The 27,338-nt window shown below is 54.1% G+C and overlaps 2 protein-coding genes across 4 annotated transcripts; one reads left to right on the forward strand and one right to left on the reverse strand.

The window, feature by feature from the left end:
- Positions 1–443: 443 nt before the first annotated feature.
- On the forward strand, positions 444–11,065 carry KMO (kynurenine 3-monooxygenase). Of its 2 annotated transcripts, XM_056349355.1 has the most exons (15): positions 445–627; positions 2,292–2,361; positions 3,670–3,767; positions 4,709–4,798; positions 5,040–5,088; positions 5,845–5,932; positions 6,591–6,756; positions 7,280–7,351; positions 7,866–7,987; positions 9,274–9,421; positions 9,873–9,930; positions 10,041–10,123; positions 10,393–10,494; positions 10,588–10,647; positions 10,844–11,065. In XM_056349355.1, the coding sequence occupies exons 1-15, from the start codon at positions 574–576 to the stop codon at positions 11,009–11,011; spliced, it is 1,428 nt and encodes a 475-aa protein (XP_056205330.1). In that variant the 5' UTR covers positions 445–573; the 3' UTR covers positions 11,012–11,065. The 2 variants fall into 2 exon arrangements, with proteins under 2 accessions (XP_056205331.1, XP_056205330.1); XM_056349356.1 differs by lacking the exon at positions 7,280–7,351 and having other exon boundaries at positions 444–627.
- Positions 11,066–12,407: 1,342 nt separating this feature from the next.
- On the reverse strand, positions 12,408–26,259 carry ITGB2 (integrin subunit beta 2). 2 transcript variants are annotated; one of them, XM_056349353.1, is made up of 16 exons: positions 26,091–26,259; positions 19,528–19,594; positions 19,117–19,205; positions 18,638–18,821; positions 18,289–18,459; positions 17,831–18,072; positions 17,347–17,502; positions 17,050–17,145; positions 16,821–16,910; positions 16,352–16,492; positions 15,909–16,093; positions 14,976–15,220; positions 14,496–14,715; positions 14,143–14,348; positions 13,869–14,035; positions 12,408–13,587 (listed from the first exon to the last, which is right to left on the reverse strand). In XM_056349353.1, the coding sequence occupies exons 2-16, from the start codon at positions 19,589–19,591 to the stop codon at positions 13,522–13,524; spliced, it is 2,322 nt and encodes a 773-aa protein (XP_056205328.1). In that variant the 5' UTR covers positions 19,592–19,594; positions 26,091–26,259; the 3' UTR covers positions 12,408–13,521. The 2 variants fall into 2 exon arrangements, with proteins under 2 accessions (XP_056205328.1, XP_056205329.1); XM_056349354.1 differs by lacking the exon at positions 26,091–26,259 and adding an exon at positions 21,139–21,228.
- Positions 26,260–27,338: the final 1,079 nt, after the last annotated feature.

Genomic DNA, 27,338 nt, shown 5'->3' on the forward strand with positions numbered 1-27,338 from the left:
TTAGACATGGACCCTCTGCTCTGCATCATGCTCCAAAATGCTCAAGCCACACACAGCTTCCTCGGGCAAAAGGTGCCCTCATAGATGGGATCAGGCCCCTGGGTAGCAGTGTGGTTCACATCTCGCCCTCAGGAGAATGCCTGCCAGGCTTCAGGAGTTACCCTGCATCACCCCACTGCTGCCTCTGCAGTCGCAGCCCAGCAAAGCAGCAGCAAAAGCCCAGCAGATGCAAATTCTCCTCATGCTCTGTGCATGTCTCGTTAGGAGGTTCTTGAAGACTGCAGAGTTGCTTTACAATTTTCAAAAGAGACCTTTTAATGAGGCCTGGATGAATAACACCACAGTCACATCCCTTCACCAAAGGCTCAGCGCGGCTGGCCACGTGGCCAGGCTCATTCACCTACAGTCTCTGTGCTGGGAGTTAAACTTTAATATGAACCAGGGGAGAAAAATGCAGATGTCACTCATCAGTCCATATCCTTCCCTTCCCCTCCCGCTGGCGAGGGCAACACAGCAGGACAGGGAGCCGGGACACAGCAACAAGACCCTGCGACCTGTGTGGCTGCCCCGGTGATGGAGCCCAGTGACCCACGGGGGAAAAGAGTCGCCATTGTCGGTGGTGGTCTGGTAAGAAACTCAATTTAGCTGCTGTGTGATTGCATTTTCCGGGGAGCCAGAGCTGCGAAAGCATTGCTTTGATGTGGAGGGAATGTTTTTCTCTTAAAAGAGACAGGGAACTACTGGAGGGGTCCAGCGGAGGGCTATGAAAATGATGAGGGGATGGAGCATCCCTCTTACAAGGGAAGGCTGAGAGAACTGGGCCTGCTCAGCCTAGAGAGGAGAAGGCTGAGGGGGGACCTTATCGATGTCTACAGACACCTCAAGGGCGAGTGTCAGGAGGACGGGGCCAGGCTCTTTTCGGTGGTGCCCAACGACAGGACAAGGGGCAATGGGCACAAACTGCAGCACAAGAAGTTCCATCTGAAGAACTTCACCTTGAGGGTGACAGAGCCCTGGCACAGGCTGCCCATAGAGGTTGTGGAGTCTCCTTCTCTGGAGACATTAAAGAGCCACCTGGATGTGACTGTGCAACCAGCTCTAGGTGACCTGCTTTAGCAGGTGGGTGGACTAGATGATCTCCAGAGGTCCCTTCCAACCCTGGCCATTCTGTGGTTCTGAGAAATCATTCCTCCTTCAGATAACGAGGTGTTACAGAGGAGCTGGTTGAGTTCCCACTGCAGGAAGCAGCAAGGCTCATTTGAGCAGCTAGGACTTTGTAGGAGGAGAGCGGCTCTTTCCCTCAAGAAAAAGCTTTGCTGCTGAGACGCTCCAGAGGTGAAATGTGTGTCTGTGGCTAACCTTGCCTTGAACACTGTGTGCAAAAAAATCCTGCCTCCAAGAGCATTTTTCTCAGAGGAGGGGGGTTGGGAGGTGGAGCCGTGGTGCCCAGGTTCACTAAATAACAAGTTCTCATTTGGGCTGCCAGATCCTCCTGCCCCTTGGCTGCTTCTGGCTTTAACCGAGTCACTGATGTGAAATGCTTTGCGAGGACTGAGACTTGGTAAGTGCTAGGCTAAAAGGAAATCCCTTCCTCTGCCCAATTTTTTGGGAGATTTGTTTTCCTGCAGTACTGTTTGCAGGGTGGTCTGACTCTACAGGACAGCATGAAGCACTGCAGCACCTAAACCTCTTTAGAATTTTTGGCCATTAGCTTCTTGTTCCCCATGCTGCTGGAAAAGGGCGATGACATCAGAGTCTGTAGTTCTGACAGTGATTAATGATGGAAATTAAACAAGAGAAAGACAGCCATCCATTTACATAACAACCAGGACGTAGGTGTGTTGTCCTTTTTAAGGTAACATCTTGCTTTTGCACAGGTCTAGCATCCCGTGCTGTGTTCCCAACGGAATGCTGCAGCACCCTGATTTCTATAGATGAAGATAAATACAGTCTGGAGGGGAGCAGGGAGCTTGCCTGTACCAGCTCCTGTTGCCTCTGGCTGGAGGGCCGTGCTGCAATCAATCCGTGCATGTAAACAAGCCCTGAACTTGGTACAAATTTATACAATGAGTTTTGATGGGTGACTTCTGTCTTGGAGGCTCTTCAGGCGCATCAGGGGTACCAGAGGACTTGTATCCAGGAAGAAGTCCCCTCAGGTTCTTGAGCAAAGGATCCTCCAGTATATGCTGAGCTGTATCCCCTCACTGCTGCCTTCCCTTGATGCATCTCATAGTGATGTGTGATATAGCTCCTAGTGAAACACCTCCCCATTCCTGATCCTTCTCTTACAGGTGGGTGCATTAAACGCCTGTTTCTTCGCTAAACGAGGTTTCCAAGTTGATGTTTATGAAGCCAGACAAGGTAAGTTCAACCTGATCATTACTGCTTTATCAATATGTTTCTGTCCCTTTACTGATAACAGTCCTTGAAGAAGCTAAACAGGAACTGTGTGGGCTCACTGAAACTGCAGAAAGAAAATTAAATCTGAAAGCATGGCACTTTGGGGATATTCTTTTCACTCTTCCCTTTAATTCCTGTGGTGGGGAGGAGCATTCATTTGAAATACGTTGTTTTGTGTGGAGGAAACCCACCCCTCAGCTACTAAAATTATGCCCTTTTTTATGTTCTTGGCTCAAACATGAGTTCAAATGCTCACCTTCAAAACCTGGTCTCTGCATGAAGAATCATAGCACAGTGCTTTTGAACCAAGCAGGGTCAGAAGTTTGGCAGCAAAGGCTGTTGTTGATGCTGCAGCATCTCTGTTAGGGCTAAAAGCATCGACTTGACTCATAACCACTGCCACGGTGGTGAGGAGGGCTGGTGGCGAGAGGGGCAGAAGGAGAAATGAAGTGCTTTCAGGAAGGCTTCAGCACCACAGGGTATCACAACAGAGAAATGATGATTTGGAGCCCAGGTGTTGGCTGAAAGGCAGAGAAATTGTTTGCCTTCAGTGTCTATCAGCTGGCAGGTAAATGAAACCTGGGCAGAGATGGCAAGCCAGACAGCAGATGAGAATGACACCATGGATGGTGAAACTCAACTTGACTGGGCATCAAAGGGAAGGAGAAACCCCGTCTGACACGTGGTCTCTGTGCTCGCTGCTCCGGCTGCGGCAGATGTTGGGGCAGTGGTCCTGCTGCTCGGCTCCCAGCTGCCCCTGTCCCCACTGCTCTGCTCCTGTTTTTGGCCCATGGCTCCTGAAAGCCATTGGGATGAGGCTCTGCCACACACATTGGCTGGACAACAGGGGAAGCTTAAGTGAGGGCATTTGGAGGAGGAACAGGCCAGAGCTGAGACATTTCCATGTGAACAGTGACGGGTCTCAGCAGAAGCTGCCAGGGTGCTCTTTACTTAGAGGGGAAATGATGCTTAGTGATAACGTGCCCTCCAGCACCATCAGGATCCAGCATTCCCATTGCAGCACTTGGCTGCAGCTGCTTCTTCCAGGCTAGAGGTGGCATGGAGGAAGCAGCCCTCGAAGATGCTCAGCTGCCCTCCTGACAGCTGAACGTGCCTTTTGATGCTTGCCTTCTCTGCATGCAGATCAGGGGGATGGGGACTCCTCACTGCCCTGCCTGCTGTCACTGCAGGGATTTTGGGAGATGCTGCCTGCACCAGGCTGTGGTATCAGTATCTGTGTCTCCATAACCAACTCCTCTTTCTGTACAGATATCCGTGTGGCCAGCTTTACCCGTGGCAGAAGCATTAACTTAGCCCTGTCCCACAGAGGATGCCAAGCCCTCCGAGCCGTGGGGATGGAAGAGCAGGTACCCTGGCAGTGTCTGTCAGTGGTGGGGTCTCTGTGGTTAAAATGCTGTTGGCTTCAGCTGCTGATAGACAGGCTCCCTTCCAGTCCCCGAGCAGGCAGGTGCCACCGCAGAGGTAGCCCTGCTTTTGTAAGGGTGGAGGCAGACCTCTCCCACTGCACGCCTGCAGCCTGGCTCTCCACTGTTTGCTGGGACAGCTGCCAACAGGGATGTCCCCCAGTTTGGGGGCAGCTCCCTGACCCAGGCAGCTGGGATCTGCTCATGGTACAGCGTGCTTCCCTGGGAGACCATCACTCAGACAAGACCTTCCAGCATTTACTTTCCCGCCGTGCTCCCCTCCCTCCTAGAGGGTGAGAGCAAATGGGGCAGGAGCTGGTGAGCTCCCAAAAGAGCTGGAGTACCAGCAGGATGCGGTAAAGGGGGCTGGTTTCCCCAGTGACATGCCCAGATTTGTATTTTCCCCACAAAACCTTGAGCTTTGGGCTGACCCCTGAAATCCACGCATGCTTGGCTCAGAACCCAGTGCTCCTCTGCATCACAACATCCAGCTGTTAGCAGTGGTGGCATCTCCTGGCCCCAGGGTCCCTGTGGAGGAGCCCAGGCTTCGACAGCTCATATTGTGGCACCAGCATGTAAACTGGCTGTTATCACCTGCCCCATCTAGCACCCTGGGACTTTTCATTTCGCTTCTATTAGAAAATAATTTCCCTCTGATTTTTATGAGAATGGCCTTGTAAGTAATCTCAGTAAAATGTAGTGACTTGGCATTGACAGCGCTGTAAAATATTCCCCGGTAACTTGAACAACCTTGGTATGAGCAGGGAGCATCCCACTGTGCCCAGAGTGCAGTGCGCAGGGGGTTCGGTGCTTGGTAACTTGTGCCCTCCCCCTGGCATCTCAGTTTGGGCCAGAAGGCTGGGTTGTGTTCCCTTCCATTTCAGATTGTGACCAAAGGCATTCCCATGTGGGCAAGGAGGATACACACACCCTCAGGGAAGAAGTACTCCATCCCATATGGGAAGAAGAACCAGGTACTGGTCTCATGATGCCGCTGCAGAGATGCTTCGCGTGTGGGCTCTTGGGTAGCATGTGTATCTCTGTGTGACGGACAGCCTGGGGCTCATGCTCTTAGAAAGGATGCTGTGAGTGGGACGGGGTTACGTGACCCCTTGGTTTTGGTGGGGTAGTTTGGAGAGGGTGGTGTTTCCCACCTGGCTGTGCAGACCATCCTTCAGCAATGCCTCCTGAACGCCGTGTTTGTTTGCCTTGCAGTACATCCTCTCTGTGGACAGAGCAAACTTAAACAGAGAGCTGCTAACAGGTAGGTTGCCAGATCTGTTTGCAAACGCTTTTACACCCCATTCACCGAGGATTTAAGGTTTGCCCCGCACGCAGGAGACTTTGGGCCACCCAGCTCTCTTTGCCCGTGAGTTCTGCATAACCTGGCTCTCAGAAAACGTGAACGTGAGTTGGCTGTGTTTCTGAGAAGACAATCGGTGCTGTTTCCCTGCTGCTTGTCTGATGCAAAAGAATATTCAGACAAGTCCTCCGAGGCCTCTCTGCGCATGCGGCTCTCCCACATCAGCCATCGAGTGGGAGCCACCTCCACTCCCCAGCTCCTGGCACCGGCATCTGCTCCCAAAACTCCACAGCCAAAGCAGGAGATACCTCCTTACCCTTGCCATGGTCTGCAGCATTTTCCACAACCCCTGATTGTACAGACAGTCAGAAATTGGAGCACTGTGGCAAAGCATGTAATCAGGCCAGGCCAAATTTCCCATTGACTGCAGACACCTCACCCCGTCCTGAAATACAGTGCAGTGACAGTGGAAACAGGTCAATGACTCATGTCAGTGAGGAGAAGAAAGAAAACTTTGCGGCATTCCTTGCACTTTTTAAATATTTGTCACCAGAGTTGACCGAGCACAGCCCTAGTGTGTCCTGCCTGCCAGCCGTCACTCAACACAACAATTTATTTGCTGTAATGCCAAAAGCCCCTGTAATTTAGGGATCCCTTGGAAATATTTTTGGGGTCACAGTACAAGCCTCTACATTTAGTTGTCTTTTCTTTTCACAGCTGCTGAGAAGTACTCCAACACTAAAGTGTACTTTGGACACAAGCTCCTGGGGTGCAATGCAGAGTTGGGGACATTAACCATAAAAAGGTAATCCCTGCGCAAGCTTGGGATCAAGTGCTGTGTTCTGTTAGTTTCTGCTTAATCATTCATAAAACCTCAAACAATTGAGCAATCTCGGTTTGAAACTAGTGTGTTATTACTGAGCGGGCAGAACTCCGTGTCAGCTTTGGAAAGGAGAAACAGGAAAACAGGGTTCATGGGGAGGCTGAAAAAAAATTTAAGCAACTCACTACTCACCCCCCCAGCAGCAGCAGCAGCCTGGCTGTAGGTTAGGCATCGCTCGCTGACCTGTGCGGGGAATAAATGTGCCAGGCTCTGTTGTGCTGGTTTTCAGGGACAGATTGCTTATCAGGGAGGGCAGCTAACGACCTTGTTTCGTAGTTGTGTTAAGTTCTGGTCATGTCCCCTGTCTGCCTGGGGATGCAGGCTCTAAGAAATATCTAAGAAAAATCCCTGTGCAGTGCCTGTTGCGTTCTTGGGTAGATCTGGCAGACTTGTGCTTTTGATAACCTACAGGATAATTATTCAACCTAACGCTAAGCGTCCCAGTCAGTGGAAGACAATATTCCCTCACCCTAGAAGATTAATAATGCTGGAGGCGACCCTGACATTTTGCAAAAGGCAGATGTGCTGAGCTGGCCTGGAGTTAAGGCAGGATTGGTCTAAGGGACTCTCTTGGTTTCAGAGCCGACCAGCAGCCCTTGGAAGTCACCTACGATCTCATTGTGGGATGTGATGGAGCCTTCTCAACAGTCAGAAAGCAGTTCATGAGGCAAGCACGCTTTAACTACAGTCATGAATACATTCCTCACGGCTATATGGAGCTGACCATCCCTCCCAAGGATGGAGATGTAAGTGTGCCTGTCCCAGGGTCTGCTCCCACCTTTGCAGGTGGGACACCTTGCTCTTCTCTCATGGTGGCTCTGCTACAGCAGCTCTAGAGAAACTAATTTCTCACCTGGGGTCAGTCAAGGGATTAAAGCTTTCCTAAGAGAAGGCAGGCATCTCTTCTTCTTCCAGTGGTGGATGCAGTGTCTTGGAACCTGGCTAAAAAAATCCTAGAGAGCTTGCCCCAGAGTGGTGGGTTAACTCTAGCTCTGAGAGGTCCTGGGTATATGGGAACATTTCTGTGAGGACATCAGCCATTGCAAACCAGCAGATTTTTTGCCTGTCTTTCCTACCCTTTCCTCTTGCCCTTGTTTTGTTTCTACCTGAACCATCAGGGACCAGAAAGGGAGCCTGTGTGGTCATTGTGTCTTCTCATGGTATAAAGGATGGGGACCAGTGTGCTGGTGTGGAGGGGAACCAGTGGCTGGGCTGTGCAAGCTGAGCAGGTCAGGGCAGGGACACAAGGCAATTTTCCTTCTCTTTCAGTTTGCCATGGAACCAAACTACCTCCATATCTGGCCAAGAAACACCTTCATGATGATTGCGCTGCCCAACATGGTGATAACCCATGGCCACACTCCCTTGGGGCATGGGATGGAGCTTGTGGGGATGAATTGGCTGCAGTGACAGGCACATGGCAGGGGCTGGGAGGGCCAACTAGGCACCAGGAGGGACCCTCAGCCTGTGCCAGGTGTCCCACAGCCTGGGGAGTGCAGGACAGGACCCCCAGAACCAGTCCTGCCTCACAGCCCTGAGCAGATACCCGCACCACCTCTCTCTGCCCCCACGTCTGAGCCCAGCCGAGCCCCCCAAAAACCAGCTGGATGTTATAAACTAGACACGGGAGTACCAGGGCAGCATGCCATGCCCATGCTGGCAGATCACGTGCTGCCTGTTTCTGCCTGCCCCCAGCATGTGCAAGCCCACCACGGGGAACGGGATGGCCGGGCACTCATCCCTGCTGCAGGCGGGTTGCTGCAATTGATGGGTGACAGGCTGGGCACTGAGCTGCTGCTCCAGGTGCTCTCCATGGCCTCTGGGCCTCTTTCTGACCTTCCTCCCTGGCTGGCAGGACAAGTCTTTCACCTGCACACTCTTCATGCCCTTTGAGGAATTTGAGAAGCTCACAACGGGCGAGCAAGTGCTGGATTTTTTCCAGACCTACTTCCCAGATGCCATCCCCCTCATCGGAGAGTAAGTGTTCCCATCTCCCTTTCTGGCTCATCAGCACAGTGCCACGAAGCTGGGCACGCATTCCCACCTAGCCTTGAGGTCCTGGTGACAGGTTTTAAACACTGTTGGGATGGGTCCCCACTGCCTGTAGGTCTGCATTGCATCAGCACTGGGATAACAAGCTCAGCAGTGGGATGCAGACCCATCCCGCGGCAGTTTCTGACGGAGCGGCACTGAAGCACCGCTCTGCCCCTCGGAGGCACGGCGCAATCCCTGCCACAAAGAGCAGATCACCTCCCGCTGCTTTTGTAGTGCTCTTGAAGGCTTTGAACTCAAGGGATGGAATAGCTGTTCATAAGCGGTGGGGTTTTGGTGCTAGAGGTGGGTGAGCAAAGCGACTCTGCCAGAGCGCAGGTAAGGGTTGCGTGCCGAAACCAGCAGCATGCAGGTAGTCCCGCTGCTCAAGAGCTGGGTTGCGCAAACAGTGACATTTTAGCGAAGGACTGAGAAAATCTGGACTTGGCAAAAAAACCCAAATCAAAACCAAAACGACCCGCTGTGCTGACTAAGCAAAAGACTGACACTTATTGATTGTGTGGCTAGAACGAATATCAGGGTTGTGAGACACAAGAGCGGGCGGTCCCCAGCTCCCTGGGCAGCGGGCACCCTCTCCTGCTGGGCAGAAGGTGCAGCAGGACAGAGCCAGCGCATCCTGCTCCTCCCGGGGACCCTGGTGGCAGCGCGGACCGGGACCAGCCTTCCCAGGTCCTGATGGCTGTGGCTCTGTTCAGTGTGTCCTCGTTTTCCTGCAGAGGGGAGCCTTTCCAGATGGTGGGAGCTCCAGCCTATTAATGCTTCTGCTTTGCAACGTAGCTACCTATTATGGGCTTTTTTTGGTTGATACGAAGGGTCTCTGCTGTGTTCACAGTTTCCTCTTAAGGAGGCTGTATCGCAGGACTTCATATAAACATAGAAACTCCGATAGCCCCCGGTGTATCCTTCCTATGGTGACCGACATCCACCAGTGCTCGCTGTTAGAAGACTGAGCTGTTGATGACGCTCTTACAGTCAAGCTGCGTGCAGAGCTTAAAACACACAGACAAAATATTTGCTCCCCAGGGGAAGTTAATGAAATAGGCCGGCTGACTTTCCACATTCTCCTGAGCACAAACTGCCTAGTGAATAGGCTCGGGTTTTGCATGCTGCCGGTACCCGTGGCCCCGGCTTCCTGAGCTTGGGTGGGGCGTGACTTGCTTTTCTGGTCTCTTGTGGTCCCACAAGTGAAGTATCTGTTGTTTTGCCTGAAGGCGAGAGCTGAAGCACGATTACTTTTTGCTGCCAGCCCAGGCCATGATATCTGTGAAGTGCTCATCCTACCACCTCGCTTCCCGCTGCGTGCTGATGGGAGACGCCGCGCATGCCGTCGTGCCTTTCTATGGGCAGGGCATGAATGCAGTAAGTTCACGGCTGGCCCTGGGCCATCTCAGCTGGGTCCCCACTCTTTCCACCCAGAAATGCCTGGTTTTAGAGTGTAGCTCCGTAGAGATCAGGGGCTGGCCTGTCCCCACAGTCTGATGTCCTCTGCCTTGGCCGGTGTTGAGCTCCCCTCAGGTACCCGGCTGCTTCACTAGGAACTGGCTGTCCTCTGGGCAGGAGAGGGGACAGGGTGGTGGGGTCATCTTCCCGTGGGGCAGAGGACTGTGTGGGAGGGGGGTCTGGGAAAGGCAACCCTTGGATTTCTCTGCAAGACCCCTGGCAGAGTGGCCTGGGGTAACACTCCTGCCCTGAAGCTGTGGTCAGTGGGACCCTGCACACGTGAACAGCCACACTAGCTAGGCATCTGTGAGAGCACTTCTTGAGAACGCGTGGTTCCTTCTGCCTATTGACCCTCTAATTTTCCTCCCAGGGCTTTGAGGATTGTCTGGTCTTTGATGAATTAATGGACCAATTCCACAATGACCTTGGTGAGTGAGATGGCTGGGAGGAGAGAGAGCGGAGGGGGATCCCTCTGCAGCTGAAGGCAGCTGGGTATACCCTGCTGGGGTACCCGTGAGCTGCCGCTTTCTTCTCCCAGGTGCCTGCCTCCCCGAGTTCTCCAGGCTGAGGGTGCCAGATGACCACGCGATCTCAGATTTAGCCATGTACAACTACATAGAGGTAGGTGAGCTGCACACAGGCGTGTGGTCCTGTGGGCTGTGCAATGCGATGGCACTCTGCTGAGATGCATGCAGCGGGCAAGGTCTCTGGCAAGACTCTGGTAGGGCTCTCACCGTGGCAGACTTTAGCCAAATTGCTCCTTGGGAATATCGCTGGGGCTGGGGAGGCTCTGATCCCTGTGGTGAGCCCCAGGAGAGGCAGTGGGAGAGCTGGCAAAATGTAGGGGAGCCAAGGCATCCTGCAAAGGGGTGACTGTTGCTCTTTCACAGATGCGTGAGCATGTAAATTCAACATGGTTCATTTTTCGGAAGCATGTAGACAATTTCCTCCACACCCTTATGCCTTCCACCATCGTCCCGCTGTACACCATGGTAAGGCCAGCACCTCGGTCCCCACTGCCTGAGCCGCCGTGAGCTCCTCCTGGCTGGCTTTGAGGTGGTGATGTGCTCCTGCAACCCTCCCAGGTGACCTTCACCAGAATTCGCTACCATGAGGCACTTCAGCGCTGGAAATGGCAGAAAAAGGTTGGTCAGTGGTGGTGCCCATCCTCCCCGTGCCATGAGCTTTGTGAGCATCCCGCGTGCCAGCGCTGCTCAGCTGCTGGGTGGGGGCTTTGGTGGGGGATGTTGTTAGGTGGGTGCAGGCGTGAAGACTTCACTTGGTGCTGCAGGGTAGAAGCAAACCTCTGACGATGCCGGGGGTTTCTCTTTGCACTTGCAGATAATTAATCGAGGGCTCTTTGTCATGGCCGTGGCAGGACTGGGTGGCACCTACCTGCTCATAAAGCGGCTGGCACGGGACTTGGACTTCTGTGTGGAAAACTTGTGGGGCTGGTCCCATTATCTGCAGAATATTGGACGTTTTCCCTTTGGCATGCAAGAGGCTTAAATGTAAGGGGACAACCTGGTTGTAATAAAAGTGAAGGCATGGGCTGTTGACTCAGCTGGATGACATTGTTTCTCTTGGGATGTGGGCTGGCAGCTCCTGCAGCCCTTCTGCCTCCTTGCCCCTCGGGAGCGTGGTGGTGGTCCCTCTCCCTGGGCTAGAGGAGCCCATCGGGGCACAGAGAGCCTCTGCAGGGGCTCAGGCATGTCTGTCTCATCCCAGCAGCCTTGTCTCGAGTGATGTGGTGTGTCATGGGCTGGGTGCGGGTTTTGTGTGCAGTAACGGGGGGAGTGTGTACCCTCCCAGCCGGCAGGACGGTCACTTGAACTGGTTGGGGTGTCCCAGCTGCTACTGCTGACTTCTGCTCTTATGAAAAGTAAGTCAACATCTTGACTTGAAATCGGCCAGCTTCCTCCTCACCCCAAGTCAAAGAAAATACAGTTCAGTTACTCTTGGTGGAAATGAAACCGCTTTAAGAAAGGCTGCCCTGAGGCGGTGCTTGAAGCCTGGAGAATGGGCCATTCCACACCTGGCTAAGAAATACTTCTGACTTTTGCAAGCGGGTCTCCACAGAGGGACCACCAAGCCTTTGGGCTAAAGCAAGACCAAGTGCCTGAAGGACCCTCCTAGCTCACTGTTTTCCCTCTGGGCTCTTGCACGTGTCCTAGCATATACTTCTGTCTAATGCAACTACTGACCATATTTCTTTTTGAAGAACTCTGGATCCCTCATCAGTTTTCTCTGATTGTCCTCCGAAGCATGTATGGGGTTGTCCTTGTACTGCACGTGCTACACCAGCAGTAAGACCTGGAGCTGCTGACAGGGGAGATACTTGAAGATGAAGAGACTAACAACGACCCCTGCCTGGGTCCCTGGTGGTGGGCATTGCATTCAAGACCCACAGCCCTTAACGGGTGCCGCTGGTGTCCTTGTGCAGCTGGCCAGGGAATGCACAGGACCTACACTGAGTTGGGGGTCCTTGAGCCAAAAAATAGCTGCAGGCTAGGACAGTACTGGGGGGAGCATCAGACACGCTTTCCTTCTTCTTAGCTTGCCCTAGACCCTCACAGTCACTCTTGAAAAACAGCAAAATGGCCCAGATTAACCCCTGACCTGACACGGTGCAGCCACTGTTCTGTAAGGTTTATCTGCCAGCAGATGGGCAGGGACAAGAATTGGTTTGCATCATTTTGTGAGTAATTTTTGGCTTGCAGAGGAGCACTTTTCAGGACGTAAACGGCAAATTAGTGTAGAAGACTGTTTGTTTCTCTGGCCAGCATTTTTCCTAGGCACTGTACCTGTGGGAGATGCTGGCAGCAATGCCAGGATCTTGCTGTAATTTCTCCAACAAACACTTCAGCTGCTGCTCTTGCACCTGATTCTAAGTAGGCCAGATGTATTTACTTTATATATTAATTTTTATTGATGCTAAACCTGTTCAGAGAGCAAATGAAGGTTGACATAATACAGCTATTTGCAAATTATTCCCAAACTTAAAGCTAATATGGAATTGTACCGCTATTTCATGGCAATGACTCCACAGTGTAAGAGCAATTAGCTGCTGTGCACGGTCTGGAAAAGTGCTGAGCCGGAGATGCTCCAGTATTGCCAGGCCTTTTGCATACCTGGCCCTCGGCATGTCTGAGTGCTCGCAGAGCAGGAAAAAGCTCTCACTCTGGGGGTGGTGGAAGGAGCTGTGGCCCAGCTCTGAGCAGCAGGCAGTTTCACGTGCTTGGTGCCGACATCTCAGAGTCCAAACAATTGCTCCTTTGGCTCCTTGTCATGCAGAAGGCTCAAGGTAGAGGTAAGCAAGCTTGCAGTAGCCCAAGAAGAACCTTGCCCGAGGTAGGTCTGAAAGGGCAGTGACACCAGGAATCAGCTGATGGCTTGGAAAAAAAGATTCAGTGCCTGTTCCTCAGCTGCTCTTTATCTTCGGGTACAAGTGCTCACTGCAACCTCCAGAGCAGACCACCAGCCTGCAGGGCCCTCCACATCCAACTTGGCTTGAGAAACTAGTGCAAACATAGTGGTGGAAACCAGTGCAGCAGGGAAGGCATTGAGCAGCCTGGGAGCAGATCCTGCTAGAGCAGGAGGGAAATGGCAGCTTTGAAATCCCCGCTCCAAATGAAAACTGGAAGCACCCTGTGCACTCAGCCGTTTTTGGGGCTTGGTGTCCGAGCCTCCTGCCAGAAGGCAAAGTTAGCACCAGGAGCTGAGATGGTCAGCAACCAGTACAGGAGCTGTTGGGTGTGCCCTGCTCTGCAGTCCCATCCATGGTGAAGCTGTGTCTGTTCCCTTCTCTCAGCTCCGCTAACCCAACCGCTGAGCACTGTGCCAGGAGTCAGGCGTGGTGCAGCCCCTAAGCCAGCACCTGATGTGCTGGCGGCCTCTTGGAAGAAGGAGAAAAAACCAACAGGGTAAAGGAGAGGAGGTGGGAGCCTTAGTTTGGGATTTCTGTAGCTTGGCATTTCCTTGTTTAATGGCAGGTCCTAGCGCTGCCAGGTGTCACTGCTTCATTGCCCATTAAACCTGGGGTTCATGACCGTGGTGGTGGCACTCTTGAAGAGGGGGTTATCAGCCTGGAGGGAGAGAGGTGACAGGCCCACATTGTTGTGCTGTATCGGGTTTCCAGCAGTTACCCACCTCACCCCTCCCAGCGTCAGCAGCGCAGACAGCGTTGGCAGAAAAGCCCACAGGCTGCTTCAGCCCCCTGCAAAACCCAGCCAGGCTGTGAAAGCAGCTGGTGGGGACAGCTCAGCCTGCCACGGCTGCCTCTGGAGAGGCTGTCCCCTCCAGGTGTCCCCACCACATGTACATGAGCATCCTGGCACGCTCCAGTGCCATGGACGGGCTCTCTTACATCGTTCCACTTGGCCTTGGACTTCTCCTTCTCAAACCGGCGGTATTCCCGGCGGTCAAACAGCTCTGTCAGGAGCTTCCAGATCAGCAGGAGCAGCAGGCCGATGAGGGCCACGCCGGCGACGGTGCCGCCCACGATCAGCGCAATGTTGGGAGGCTCTGGGCACTCTGTGGGGCAGGCAGAGAGATGTGTCCGGCTGCGGCCCCCGGCGAGGCTGCCGTGGCAGAGCTGGCAGCCTGCCTGCAGCGGGGCAAGAGGAGCAGGCCTGGGGTACCTTTTTCAGGATTGACAGTGACAGTGTATATCTCGTCACCATCCTCCTGGAACATGTGGAAGGAGATCCAGCAGTTCTGAGAGTCCTTCTCCCTGCACTGCCTGCTCACCTCCGTCAGCTCCTCGGTGACATGGATGTTGGGGCAGGCCTGGGAGCAGTTCTTCTCGAAGGGGCCACTCTGGAAGGCCTTGCACTCCACGCAGGAGCTGCAAAACAGGCAGACACAGCTCACCTCTGCAGGGGCAGAGGTCCTCTCGCCTGGCTTTGGCCACAGGCAGGGCTCGCCTGCACCCGCCCGGGAGGTGGGGGGCATCCCCGCAGACCCCCGTGCCATCTCCGTGCGCATCACTCACACGTATCTGCCGCAGGGCGAGGGGCAGACGGGGCATTCCTGGCAGAAGGGGGGCTGGTATCCCTCCTGGCACTGGCAGCGGTTGCAGTGGCAGGTCCCGCGGTGGCTGCACTCGTTGCGGCGGATGTTCAGGCATCCCTCTGTTGATTTCTTGCACTGGCAGGCGCTGCCCTGGTACTCGGCCATGCACTTGCACACCCCACAGTCGCATAACCCGCGTTCTGTGGGGAAACATCTTTCAGATCAGGATCCTACAGACAGCCAGGTCATCACCCTCTGCCCATGCTTGGAAAACACCCCCCACCCCATGCTCCCCGTGCCACCCTCCGTGGGATGACCAAGGATGTCCTGCAGGCTAGTGCGGTGGGGCCCAGCACCCTCAAACCCACCCGCTTCTTGGGTTTTGCCAGGGAAATGCAGCATCTCCCTGGGGATTTAACCTTTTTAAACCATGCCCCGGTGGAGACCCCATCATGCAGACCTCTGCCGCCGCAAGGGGCACCATTGTAGAACTCGCAGTTCACGTTGTTGCACTCGCAGAAGGTGCCATAGATATGCTTGTTGGGCGTGTCGCTGGTGTGGCAGATGCACTGCCCACACACGCAGTCCCCCAGCCCCGAGCAGATGACTGAGCTGTTGTCCTTCCGACAGCTGCTCTCCAGCTCCTTGCTGCTCTTGCCTTTGGTGTCACACTCGCAGTTCTTCCCCGTGTATCCCGAATTGCAGCTGCAGACAGAGAGAAGCGAGCCCAGGTCAGCAGCCGCTAGAAGTGCTGTGGGGCACGCGAACAGCCCAGACCTCAGCCGAAGTGGAGCAGATGTGGGACAGCCTCACCGAAACCCAACCACAACGTGTTGGTGCTAACTCCATGCTGCAGAAGGGTGACCGACTGGGAGGAAACCTGAGAAATGCTGGTTTTCCCCCAGTCGTATTTACAACACCAAACGGTTGCCCGGAAATTATTGTTACACTTATGATTTTCAAACCCTTGCCAAGGAGATCAGAATATTTCCTGAGGAAACCCAGTGTTTTCCTGTCACCGAGGGTCCATGAAGCAATAACTGCACTTTAAGACCTGTGTGAACTGCAGACCAGAAAGTGGGGGTTTGAGAGATTTCTGCAGAAAACTGTCTGCTCAGTAGGTGGGTTGGTGGATGGGTGCGTGGGTGGATGGATGGGTGCATAGTTGGATAGATGGGTGGGTGGATGCCCTTAGGAAAGCAGCAGAGGCTCCACCAACATAAGAGAATGCTAATTGTGTCCCCTGCCTCCACAGACATAATCCACCTCTCTGAATAAGAAAATTGGTGCAAAGCTGCAGAGTCAAGCCCTCGGTTTAGCCTGAGGGCCCTCTCGCAGCAGCTCCCCAGCTCTGGCAGTGTTTGAAGTAGTGTTTTGGGCAGACAGCAGGTACCTGCAGATCCCACAGACGACGCTGCCTTTCCCACTGCAGGCGGTCGGGTCAGGCTGTTCGTTGCAGTTGCAGTCGCAGTTGCTGTCCAGGTGGACGGTGAGGGTGTCTGTGAAGCCCAGAGGCCGGATGGTGAAGGACTGTCTTTTGATGCATTCCTTGGCTGTGACCTTCACTTTGAAGACAATCTAGAAAGTGCAGTAGAAAAAAAGAAGGGCCAGATGCCATCAGGTTAACTTCAGCAATTGGAAGGTGGCCCCAGGCTGAGCGCACACACATCCAGCACAATGGAGGATTCCCCCATCCCGCAGCATTTTTGCATGCTCTTGGCATGAAATCCATGCAAATAGAAAGCCTGGAACAACCGTCTGGGTTCCTGCCGTTAAACAGGATGGGCAGCAGGAACCTTACGAGCTGTGGGGTGTTGCCGGTATGGGGGAACGAACCTCATCATTGATCTTGACATTGTCGCACTGCCCTCTTTCTTCATCCAAAGTGACCTTGTCCTTACTACATAAGGAGTCATATTTGACCTCCAGGACATCTGGCAGGGTGGAGTGGTCCAGGATGATCCGCGAGGAGAGGTTCTGTAGGGAAATGGTGGAGAAAGCACCATCAGTCCAAGAGGAGACCAAAGCAAGGGGGTGTGGGGTTGCAGGTCAGGGCTTCCCTCCAGCCCAGGGGATAGGGGCAGGAAGCACCCCTGGCTGGGGTCTCAGCTGCATGGGGTGCTTCTGGAAAGGCAGGAGATGGCAATGAAGAGGTGGGAACCTCTTGCTTGTTGTGGGCAGAGGGACTCAGCATGTCCTGTACTCAAAGCCCTGGTCCCAACTGCTCTCTGACAGCGAGGATGGAAACCTTTCCCTGCTCCGAGCCCTGCCAGACAGGCGGAACACAGCCTCCTCCAGCACTTACATTGTAGGCCACCTGGATGAGTTCAATGATGTTGCTGGAGTCCTCATTCAGCTCTCCCACCGCCGACTTTGGGATCATCTCGCTGAGTTTCTGCCAACGGAGAGCAAAGAGGTGAGCGGTATCCCCTGTGTGACGGCAGAGCAGGGGGCAGTGGCATGGGACACGCACAGATGTTTCTGTCCTCCTGGGGAGGGACAGGAGGCACCTAGACCATCTGAAGTCTCCTTACCTTGTAAACATCCAGCACCTTACTGGTGACAGCAAAAATGGGCTGAATGTTGTTTTCGGCAAGTTTCTGGACCAGCTGGCCAACAGACGGGTAGTCCTAGGTGGGAGAGGGATGCCGCACTCAGCACGATCTCCCCCTCCAGCAGAAGGGTGACAGTTTGTGTTTCATGGCCCAAATTATGGCAATTACGGTGACACTGTGGTCTCAGCCACAGCCTTTTTATGTGACTTTTTTTTTGTCTGCCTGGGGGAGCAAGACTGAAGGTGTAGAGTTGCTGAGCAGCCTCTGGGTACTTACAAACTCATTGCTCTTCTTGTACATGTTGTCCTCCAAGTGGCACTGGCCATCATTGGGGGTCAGGATGGCCCCAAGTTTGCCATCACCAGCGAAGTGGAAGCCATCATCAGTAGCATACACCAGCAAGCGGGTCACGTTGCGCCAGCCGATCAAGTCCTGCAAGTGGCACGGACACCTGGCTGGTCTGGGGGGACAGTGCCAGCGAGCATGGTACGGCCTTTGCCAAAGTCTTGTGTCAGCCACAGCGTGGGGCAGGGGGCGTGGGGGAGAGCAGGGTCAGGAGGCTCTGGAGTAAGATGCTCTCTCATACCCACCCCACCCCCCGAGTAACCTGCCCTGCTGCTGAATCAGGACTTACCCACGATGGGCTTCCAGAGCCCACCTGGAGAGCTGACCCTCCTCCTGAGGGACAGTCTGTGAGCGCAGGTCACAGCCCTCATGCCTGCACATAGCTGCCAGCAGCGGGACAGATGCAGGGACTCACCCCGCACACTGCTGCCTGCATCATGGCGTCCAGCCCCCCCTCCGGGGCATCCAGGTTCCCCGAGATGAACTGCTTCCCCACTTCGCTCTCAAACTGCTTGGCATTGTCGGTCAGCGAGAGGATGTGTTTGAAGGCGAAGGGAGGCTGGCATTTCTCGTCCTTGTTGGGGCAGGGGTTCTGCAGCTTCTCGGGGTGCGTGTTCACGAAGGGCAGCACTGTCTTGTCCACAAAGGAGCCAAACCCTAGGGCATCCAAGATTGCAGTGTCAGGGGCAAGAACCAGCAAGCATGCCCATAGCACATGGCACGGACAATCTGCTGGCCCCCATGTGCTCACATCCCCTGCCCTGGCACACTCTCCAGTCTGGCAGAGGACTCTGCCTGTGTCCCACTCCAGCCCCGTGGCTCTTCCCAGCAGCAAACAGCTGTGCTGGGGTCCCATGCCGGAGGCAGGCTCACCTATGCGGCGAGAAGGGGTGGTGCTCTCCAATGCCCTGAGCAGCTCCCCTCCCAGCTTCTTCACCTTCTCCAGGTCATCCAACATGGAGTAGGAGAGGTCCATGAGGTAGTAGAGATCAATGGGGTACCCCGTGGCGCGGCGAAACTTCACCTCAAATATAGCAGGCTGGTCTGCGGGACAGGGATGTCAGAACCAGCTTCACACCTTACCCCATAGCCCACCCCCAGCTGGGATCCTCCTCTTTTTCTAAAGAAAATGGGAAGGAAGGTGGGCTGTGACATGCTGCTGCGTCCCAGCTGAACCTGAACCTGCGGGTGAGAGGAACCGGGAACGCCAGGCAGACTGTACCTATCCTCAGTTTCAGGTGCACCTCCTGGGGAGTCAGCTGTATGTCGTTGCTCAAGGGACTGTCCTGTGTTCTTGTAATAACGTTGGCTGGAAACTCTATCTTGTTGGGTGGGCATCCCTTCTGCTGCAGCTGCTCGACGGTGTCACAGCGGATGGAGTCTGGCTCACCGGCTTTGGTGAAACTCTGCGTGTTGCAACACCAGCAGGGAAAATATCAGAGGAGTAGGATGTGAATGAGCTCATTACAAGATGACCCAGGTCCCAAACCAGATCTCTAGGGTATTGATGGAGAAAGGAAGGTTGAAGGGTGCTGTCTGACAGTTCCTTCCTGGCCCCATCCACCATGTAGGACATGAAACCCTCCCCAGATACAGTCTTCCCCCTCCACCGCAGGCAGAGCCGGGTGGGCAGGGTGACCATCCTGCTGCTTGTTAGCCGGCTGCTGGGGACTGACAGCACCAGAGGCTGCATGGACCTACCGGCTCCTTGCACCAGGCACAGCCGGGACCAGACTGGATGCAGTCCTTGCACGTCCCCACCTTGATCTTGGGGCACTCCATGGCAAAGGCTGAAATGGAGAGAAGACAGAGTTGGTATGGGAGGTGCTCGGGGGAGGCCGGTGTGCAGCAACAGCAGCCACGGGATGCTCTGACACCCCGAGCCGACCCTGCCTATAAAACCCAGGCTGGGGACTCTGGCAGGGTCCTTCACCTGCCTTGCTGCCCCTCAGCTGGGCTGCCTTGAGTTAGCTCCAGCTCCTGGGAAATGCAGGATCTAGCCCTTGCACACCTCTCAATGCCACATTCCCCCTACTGCTGGGCAGCATCTGTGTTCCCCCCCTATTTCACAGCCCACGTAAGGTGCTGGGAGGAAGGGCACATCTGGCTCACCTGTCACCACCAGCAGCAGCACGCAGGTCACCACCGGTAGCCGGAGGCAGCAGTCACGCAACATTTTCTGTAAGACAAAAAGCATCCCTGTGACCACCCGAAGCACGGCAGCCACAGGGAAGGTAAGCCCTTGAACCCTGTAGAAAGTGGCCGCAGAGGGCAGTGGCCCCAGGGGGACGTGCCCTTCCTGCAGCCATCCCACTGTGGGCAGAGCCTGAGAGGTGACGCTATGGCAGCCAGGGGACTCGGGCAGCCAGGGCCAGGGCAGGGCACCCCGGGTGCGTGGGCTGACTCAGGGTGGGTGCTTGTGTGCTCTTACAAAAATAAGTTGGTTTCCAATAAATATAGCTTTTGGCCTACAGACGGAAGTCAGCAGAGCCGGAACTTGCACTGTACTGCTCTGCGGTCAGCTGAACTGCTGCGAAGCTTGATGCAGTATTTATCCAGGCTCTTCAACCTACAGATTGTATCTACGAGACACTGGAAAATCTCAACAACTGCACTTAGTTTTTACTAGATGTGAGTTTTTTCAGCTTCTGCATTGAGCTATATTTGAACGGAACTGGAATAAAAATTAACAGAAAAACGTTTCTATTGATTAACTAGCATGGTGTGCTAGATACATGGCAAAAAAGTCTATTACTACTTGGTTTACATTTAACTGATTCATCAAGGAAGTGAAGTATTTCATGTAGAGAATTAATCTAAGATTTCCTGCTGAGGGATCCCAACAAGCAAGGGTATGCCACATCCCAACACAGGTGACCGACACCCTAGGACAGCCGCAGTCCTGTCACCAAGGGGAGCGCAGAGGCTGGCTCGCACCGCGTGGTAGGGCCAGTCTGCTGGTGTGGCAACCGCCAGGCTGGCTCTTGCACAATGCGCAGGGTGGGGAAGAAGGAGGGGGTGGTGGATTCAGGGGAGGGGGCCAGGACGTGATGCCATGGGTGGGGGCTGTGAGCCCAGGGCTGGGGAGGTGGCTGTGTGTTTCTTACCAGCCTGCAGGGGAGGACTCCCAGCACCCCAAACCCCACAGGCGCTTGCTATCCTCGGTTACACCAGCGTTTCAGAGCATGATGGAGACCCTGTCCTTCACAAGCACGTTCTCCCAGTGCTTGTTCTCGTGGCTCACACTACTCGCCTCTTGCCCCAAAGCACATCTCCTGATCCCAGAAATTTATGCTACCCGTAAAGTTGGCTAAATCACTCTCCGGGAGTAATCTTTCAGTGTTCTTCCTGTGGTGTCAATGAGATCATGGTCATTAACACCATCATTTCTCGTAACGCCTTGCCCCTGGTACAGCCCTGGAGGAAAAGGCACCAGACTAGTGGCCTTGCAACACGGATACACATGGGGAAGTGAGAAAAGAGGAATCTGTAAGAAGAAGAAAAAGGAATAAGAAAGCTCGAAGCAACAACAAACGTTGCCCTTTTTAGCAGTATTAGACACAACAGCTGAAAAAAAGGTCATCGGTTTTGAAACAGCTCTGACGCTGCCCTGAGCAAGCAACCAGCCACCCCCTGGGTCCTGCCACCTTCACCAAGCACCATCACCCCCTCCTGTGAACCTGCCAGGTTAACAGCTCAGAGTGAAATAGAAACATGGGAAACCTTCAAAGGGCACTGTGGCCAGGTTGGTATGCAGGGCTGTTTAGATCCCCTTCTGAGACATCAGGATGTCCTTTCTCGGCTCACCAATGTCTGCAAGATACCAGACAAGCAAAGGATGACAGTGGTCAGCCTTGAAAGAAGGTACGGTCTCCTCTCGAGGCCACAAAAAAGGTCTAGGTATGTTGACAGGTGTCATTTCAGTGACATTAGCACAGCGAGGTTTGGTGCCCAGCTGTCATTCCGAGTCGGGGATGTGGCAGGACAGCTAAGGCTGGTTGCCACCAGTGATTTGGGCAGGGGCCACCTGGGTGTGAAGGTCTGCAGCCTTGGGCCGCAAGCTGCACAGGCAACAGGAGGCACATCTGCAGTTACTCAAACCCTCATGGTGACGTGGCCCAAGAGCACACTCTGCTGTGTCTGGCCCACAACCATCCTGTTGTGGGTGGACAGAGCCCTTTTTCACAAGGACATCCTCTGGACGTCTCCCTCTACCACCACAGTCCGCTTTGGTTAGTTCTTAGTCATCACAGCTGCAACAACCCTGCCTGCGTAAGACACGCTTGCCATGCTTAGCTGGCCCAACACATTTTTGCCACCTCCAAATTGTGCTAGCATTGTTTGAGCTTGCACACAACAGGTAGAAACTCTTAAAGTTAATAAAGAAATAAATAAATCTTAACAGTAAAAGCCCTTATCAAGGCAGAGTGGACACCAGATCCCTGCTGGACACTCCTGGGATCACCTTTCTGGGAAATGACTCTCATTTCGTCTGTGGTGCCCTGTGCCCAGGATGCATCTGGTGACCCGTGCCAGGACCTGAGAGGTCCTCCAAGATCAGCATCGCACTCCGAGGCACAGCTGGCTCCAGCATGACCACATTTGCTGCACTCTCAGCTGTACTTATGCGCTTCATTTGTTATTGATCACTGCTTGCATCTGCTTTGCCACCCATGTCTAGTTAATTAGTAGTGCCCCAGGGATGCTGAAAATAGTCTGAGCTCATATTTCTGCAAAACCCTCCAAAAAAAACGGGGTCAGGGAAACAGGATTTTGTCCAGCAAGAGTTTCTGCTGCTGGCAGGAGAGAAGAGCCCCTCCCGCCCTTCGTTTCATGGAGCTGACTGACACCCTAAACATGCATAATTAGGCTCCAGCTCTTCTACAAGCTAGAAGTTCCCACACAAACTCATAGGCTGGATGAGCTCCTGCCATCCCACCTGCCCAATGTTTCCAAGTGTTTAATTCCAACTGCCATGCCAAGGTGTGGGGCAGCAACGGGGTGGACCAAGGCTCTAAAAGCTTCTCATCCTGGCTGCAGGTTAGAGGTTTGTGCTTACAGGCGCATCTCATAAAATAAAGCAAGTTTGCAATTAAAACTAGGTTTTAAAAAAGCTCCCAAAACCCGGAACTAAAGTGGGAACCTTGGCAGACCTCCAGCTCTGGCTGCTATTGAGTTATGTAGTGCAGGGTCCGTTTCATGGGCTGGATTTGGATGTCTCTCTGATCCCCAAAGTTGTTTCTTTTCCCATGTTGCGAGCATGTAAGGCACACCCTCACACTAGGGGAGAGAGCAGAAGCAAGCTCACCATTTCTTGTCTTCTGCTGTGGAGGGAAATTTTTCACTGCTATGTGAGTGGATGAGTGTATACATGATGTAGGGCGACTTCCCAAGAGAACAAATGGGGCTTCTGCTTTTGGCTGACTCCTTACAGCTTTCGGAGGAGGGGACAGCAGGTTTTCAATCTGACTCTCAGCATCAGCAGGGCCCAGACATGAGCCTCAGCAGCGTTTTCTCCAACCGCCTTGACGATCCCTTCCGCTCAGTCCCACACTTGCACTGCCACCACCAGTCCTGGATGCTGTTCTCCTGAGTGTGTTCTGCCTGGGATGTTGGGGTGTCTTTTTCCTTTTTTCCATAAATTAAGGTATGCAGAGAGATGCACGCAGTCCATCCTCCTGCCCGGGTGTGAAGGAGCATAAGTGCAGAGCTTTACAACCACCTCCATCCTGGGGTGGGGAGCGAGGTGCTGAGAGCGAGCGCCCTGGCTAGGGACAGGGTGTGCTGCCACCGGGCTCTGCTCCCTGGCCAGGGCTGCACGGTGGCATCGCGGGGAGAAGACTGCACCCCAGGAGTGGGGTCCCCCTGGGCCCTGAGCACTGATCTCCTCACCACATGCCTTGGGTGGCTCGGAACCAGGGCTTTTCTTCACCAGGAGCCCTTTGCAGAAGCCACCAGGGCACTCCATCCATGGAGCAACTCTCGCCTGCTGTATGCTGTATCCTTGGCATGGCTCTGGCAGGGCAAGATGCTCCTGAAGGGTCTGCGAGCCAGGGAAGGTGAAGGCAGCCTCGGGGAAGGTGCACGAGGGAACGCCTGAGTGCTGTCCCACGTGTGAGCAGGGAGCAGAGCTGGGGCATGCCAGTTCCTCAGGGTGCTGGGGATGTCAGTGGGATGGACAGGCTGCTGTGCAGCATGGAGGGGTGAGCTGCGATTTATAAATAGGGCAGAAGGGGAAGTTTTGATGCTAGCAGAGGTCTCGTTGCTATAAATAAGATGAGTGTTCAACAGCACAGCCTGTTAGCCTCAACTGCCCTTACAGTGCTTTGCTAAACATCTGTTTTCCTGCAAAATGGGAGGACATGCTCTGGTGCCCAGCATCCTGGGAGGACTCCTGAGGCATCTGCACCATCCATCTGCACCATCTGCACCATAATGGTGAGGTGCCACTAGTGTCAATGCCTCCACCTTGGTGCCCCTGGGTGCTTCCTCCACGCTCCCAAGCATCCCCGGTGCTGCGTCACCATCACGCCGTGACAGAGACGCCGGGTATCACACCCAGCAGTGCTGCTCCTTCCCCCCCAGCTCTGGGCTGCCCCAGCCCCCATGCTTGGGTGGTAAATGAGAGGAGCAGGGTACAGCAAGGACGGGAGTCTGGATGTCCCTTGGCTTGTGGCCATTTCTTCTATTGTTTGGTTGTGTGATGCAAGTAGCTCCCATCAAGGCACACAGCCATATGCAGGGCTTTCTGCTGGCTAAAACGCCCTCTGTGCAGAGTATCACACTCAGGATATATGTATACACACTCAGTCTATATGTATTTTTATATATATATATATAAATAACAGAAAAATATAAAAAATATATAAATATATATAATTACTTTAATAGATACAAAAGGAATATATATTTTTTCCTATGTTCTATTATAGGAAATAAGTATATATTTTATATATATTTCCTTCCAGAAGCCTCCAGTACCTGCAGAGGACAGGTGTGTGGGATGAGCATTCCCCCATGCGCACCAAGCCCCTGCTCTGTGGCACCTATTTGGCTCTGAGCGCCAAAGTCCCTGGGCACCTGTGGGACCCTCACCCTGTCCCGGGAGGGTGGGGGTTTGTGCTGTTGGGTCTCCCTGGGTGAGAGCCCTATTTGAGTAGCAAGGGGCAGCCCTGCCAGCTGCCCTGCCCTGGGTAGTCTGGGGGTTTTAAGAGCAGAGAAGCCATTTCTTATGTCTCATCTCCAGTGGGCATCACCCCTTGGCTGAACCCAGCAGGGATGCTGTGATGGCTGCTGGGTTGGCAGAGATGCAGGACAGAGTCCCTGGCCTGAGCAGAGACCTGCCCACAGCCTGTCCCCTGAAGCTGGCAGAGCTCCTGCTTCGTGGGAGCAAAGGAGGGACCCCTTCTCACCACCATCCTCGTGGCAACTCGACTACGTCTTTCTCTGAGAAAATAAATCACCCTGCACTGTGCTCTCCAGCATGCTGAGATCTGTTGCGATTGAAACAGGACCGAGATGAGGACAGAAAAAGCGCAAAACCACTGTGTGAAGCAGGATGTGACAGCCATAACAGCAAAACGCACCATTTACAGCCTTCCCACACCTTGCAGAAGCCACATACAGGCATCCACGCCGGCCGCAGAGCATGACGCCTCTGCAAGTGTTCATGTGTTTGCTTTTCACCTGCTTGGGCGGCACGGAGCCGGGGCTGTGGCATTCGAAAAAGCATTGGAAACAGGTATCAGGCTGCTTTCCCTTTCACTTGGGGTGTGCCCTGCATTTTGCCTGCATCCAAAAGCCACAGAGACTTTGGGAAGGGCCTCCTTTATCTGGGGTTAGCTTGCCCGCAGCCACTGCTGCCGTGCCTGCCACTGCCAGGCGTTTTCAATGGTCATCAGCAGAGTATTTGATGTGTACAGCACACAGATAGATAGATGAGAACAGCGAGGCTCTCACTCCCTCTCCCAGCTCTTCTCCTAGGCCCACAGGGTGCTGAGACCTCCAGGGAGGTCCCTGTGCCAGCATGCTGGCAGTGGCACCCCACTAAGCCCCCCCTTGGCAGCCATCCCCCCAGTCTCTCGCCACGCCACCATGCCAGCTCCCCCTTCCCCTCCGCACCATCACATCCTGCAGCCGGCGGCGGGTGCTTGTACAGGATCCCATGAGGAAGAGGGGGGTCCCAGGAGGGGAGCCGACACAGCCCCCCTGCCCTGGCGCTTGCCTGGTGCTGCCGGCGGGCACCCAGACATGGCTGCGCTCCCAGCGCCATGAGCCAGGGTGCAGGGGGAGCACACTGCACCCTCTCTGCTCTGCCCTCCAGGCCTGCAGGGTGGCGACAAAAGGTATTTTGGGGGGGTCTGACACCTTCCCCCTGATAACCACGTGCAGTTCCAAGCTTAATCCTAACTCCCAAAGCAAAGCCATTACAGACCAGGCAAGCTGCCCCTGCAAAGGCTGCGTAGGCTGACAGCCATGGTGTGCTGCATGTGGCAAGGACACTGCGCCAAGCTGCCTGAAACCTGTCTAAAGACTTGAGCAGCCAGAGCTTAGATCAGGAATTATAAAACAAATTCACTGGAAACACCAGAGTTACAAAACCACCTTGTCGCCCGGGCTGCTTCCCCCTTAGAAAGGAGGAACAGAAGCAAAGAAAATGGAGATGCTGTACTTGCCTCGCATCAAGCCCTCTCTTCCGTCCCGTGCTGGGGCTGGGACGAGGATGGTCTCAGCTTCTCAGGCTTGGCTGGGAAAAGCAGCTGGGCATCCGGAGCCTTGCGATGCACCCCAATCCTTCCTTCCTACTTCTGTCGTACAGTCGGCTGGGGCAGAAAGAAGGAAGTTGGAGCGGTGACCGTGTGAGGGCGTTCCCCGCCCAACCCAATCAGCCCCACTCAGGCTGGCCAAAGCCCTGCCGAAGCATCCCACCCTGCAGGGCTGGGGCTCATCTCCCCCCTGGGCCACACCCTGGGGTCTGCAACCCTCCCGCTGCACCTGTGGTAGGGACTCTATCCAAAACTTGCCCTTTTTGCCCCACTTTTAACCTTTCACAGAACTGCCAGGGCCTGGCTCAGTCCCCCAGTGAGCAAATTAAGCTGGCAGGGGGGGAAACTGGTTCCTTTGGGAGTTATGGGTAGCCCCTGGGTGCGGAGAAGGGGAGCTGGCTCCCCCCAGGCTCTGTGTTGGGCTCGCTGCTGGGGTAGGGAGGCCTCCTCGCTTGGCAGAGGATGCCAGCACCATTCTCACTATGGCACAGCTGTGTGGTTTGTTTTTTGAAGCAGCCTTCAAATTTTGTTGTGCAGACTGCAATAACTCCTCCTACCCGCAAACAGTATTTCCCTGAGCAGAGAGGAGCCGGCTCCTGGCAAATATCTCTTAATCTCCTCAGGGCATTAAAGTAAAAAATAGAAGTAATTTAGAAAATATACAGGATTGTAGCTTTTTAAAAAAGATAATTAATGTGAAGTTTTTGTTAATTGCTTTATAGGTTCCCCTTCCAGCTAGCCAATGTTGAGTGGCCATAATACATTAAAAGACATCAATGCAGTTCACCTGCTGCTGTCTCACGCTTATGGAGCCAGGTTTATTTTTGCAGCAAGCAAAGAAAATCAGCAGAAAAATTAGCAGAAAACTAGCAGAAAAATTCTGAGCCCTGATGAATGTTCCATGGGTTAGCGTGTTTATTACAGATGACAACAGAGCTCTGGCCTGGTTTCATCACAGCCAGGCACTGGGTGTAGTGAGAAAGCATCAAAGCGACGCTTGCAGCAGGATGGGAGCGCTGCAGCAGCTATGGCCTGGCTGGCGTGGGACACGGCGGGGATCAAGCCCAGGGATGAGCCTGCTGGGAGCTGGGGTGCCCAGCACAGCGTGCTTGGAAAGCCCAGGTGGCTACAGCTGGATGCTGCAGAGCAGCTCCCAGC

This window comes from Falco biarmicus, chromosome 8, assembly GCF_023638135.1.
Source record: "Falco biarmicus isolate bFalBia1 chromosome 8, bFalBia1.pri, whole genome shotgun sequence".
Taxonomy (NCBI): domain Eukaryota; kingdom Metazoa; phylum Chordata; class Aves; order Falconiformes; family Falconidae; genus Falco; species Falco biarmicus.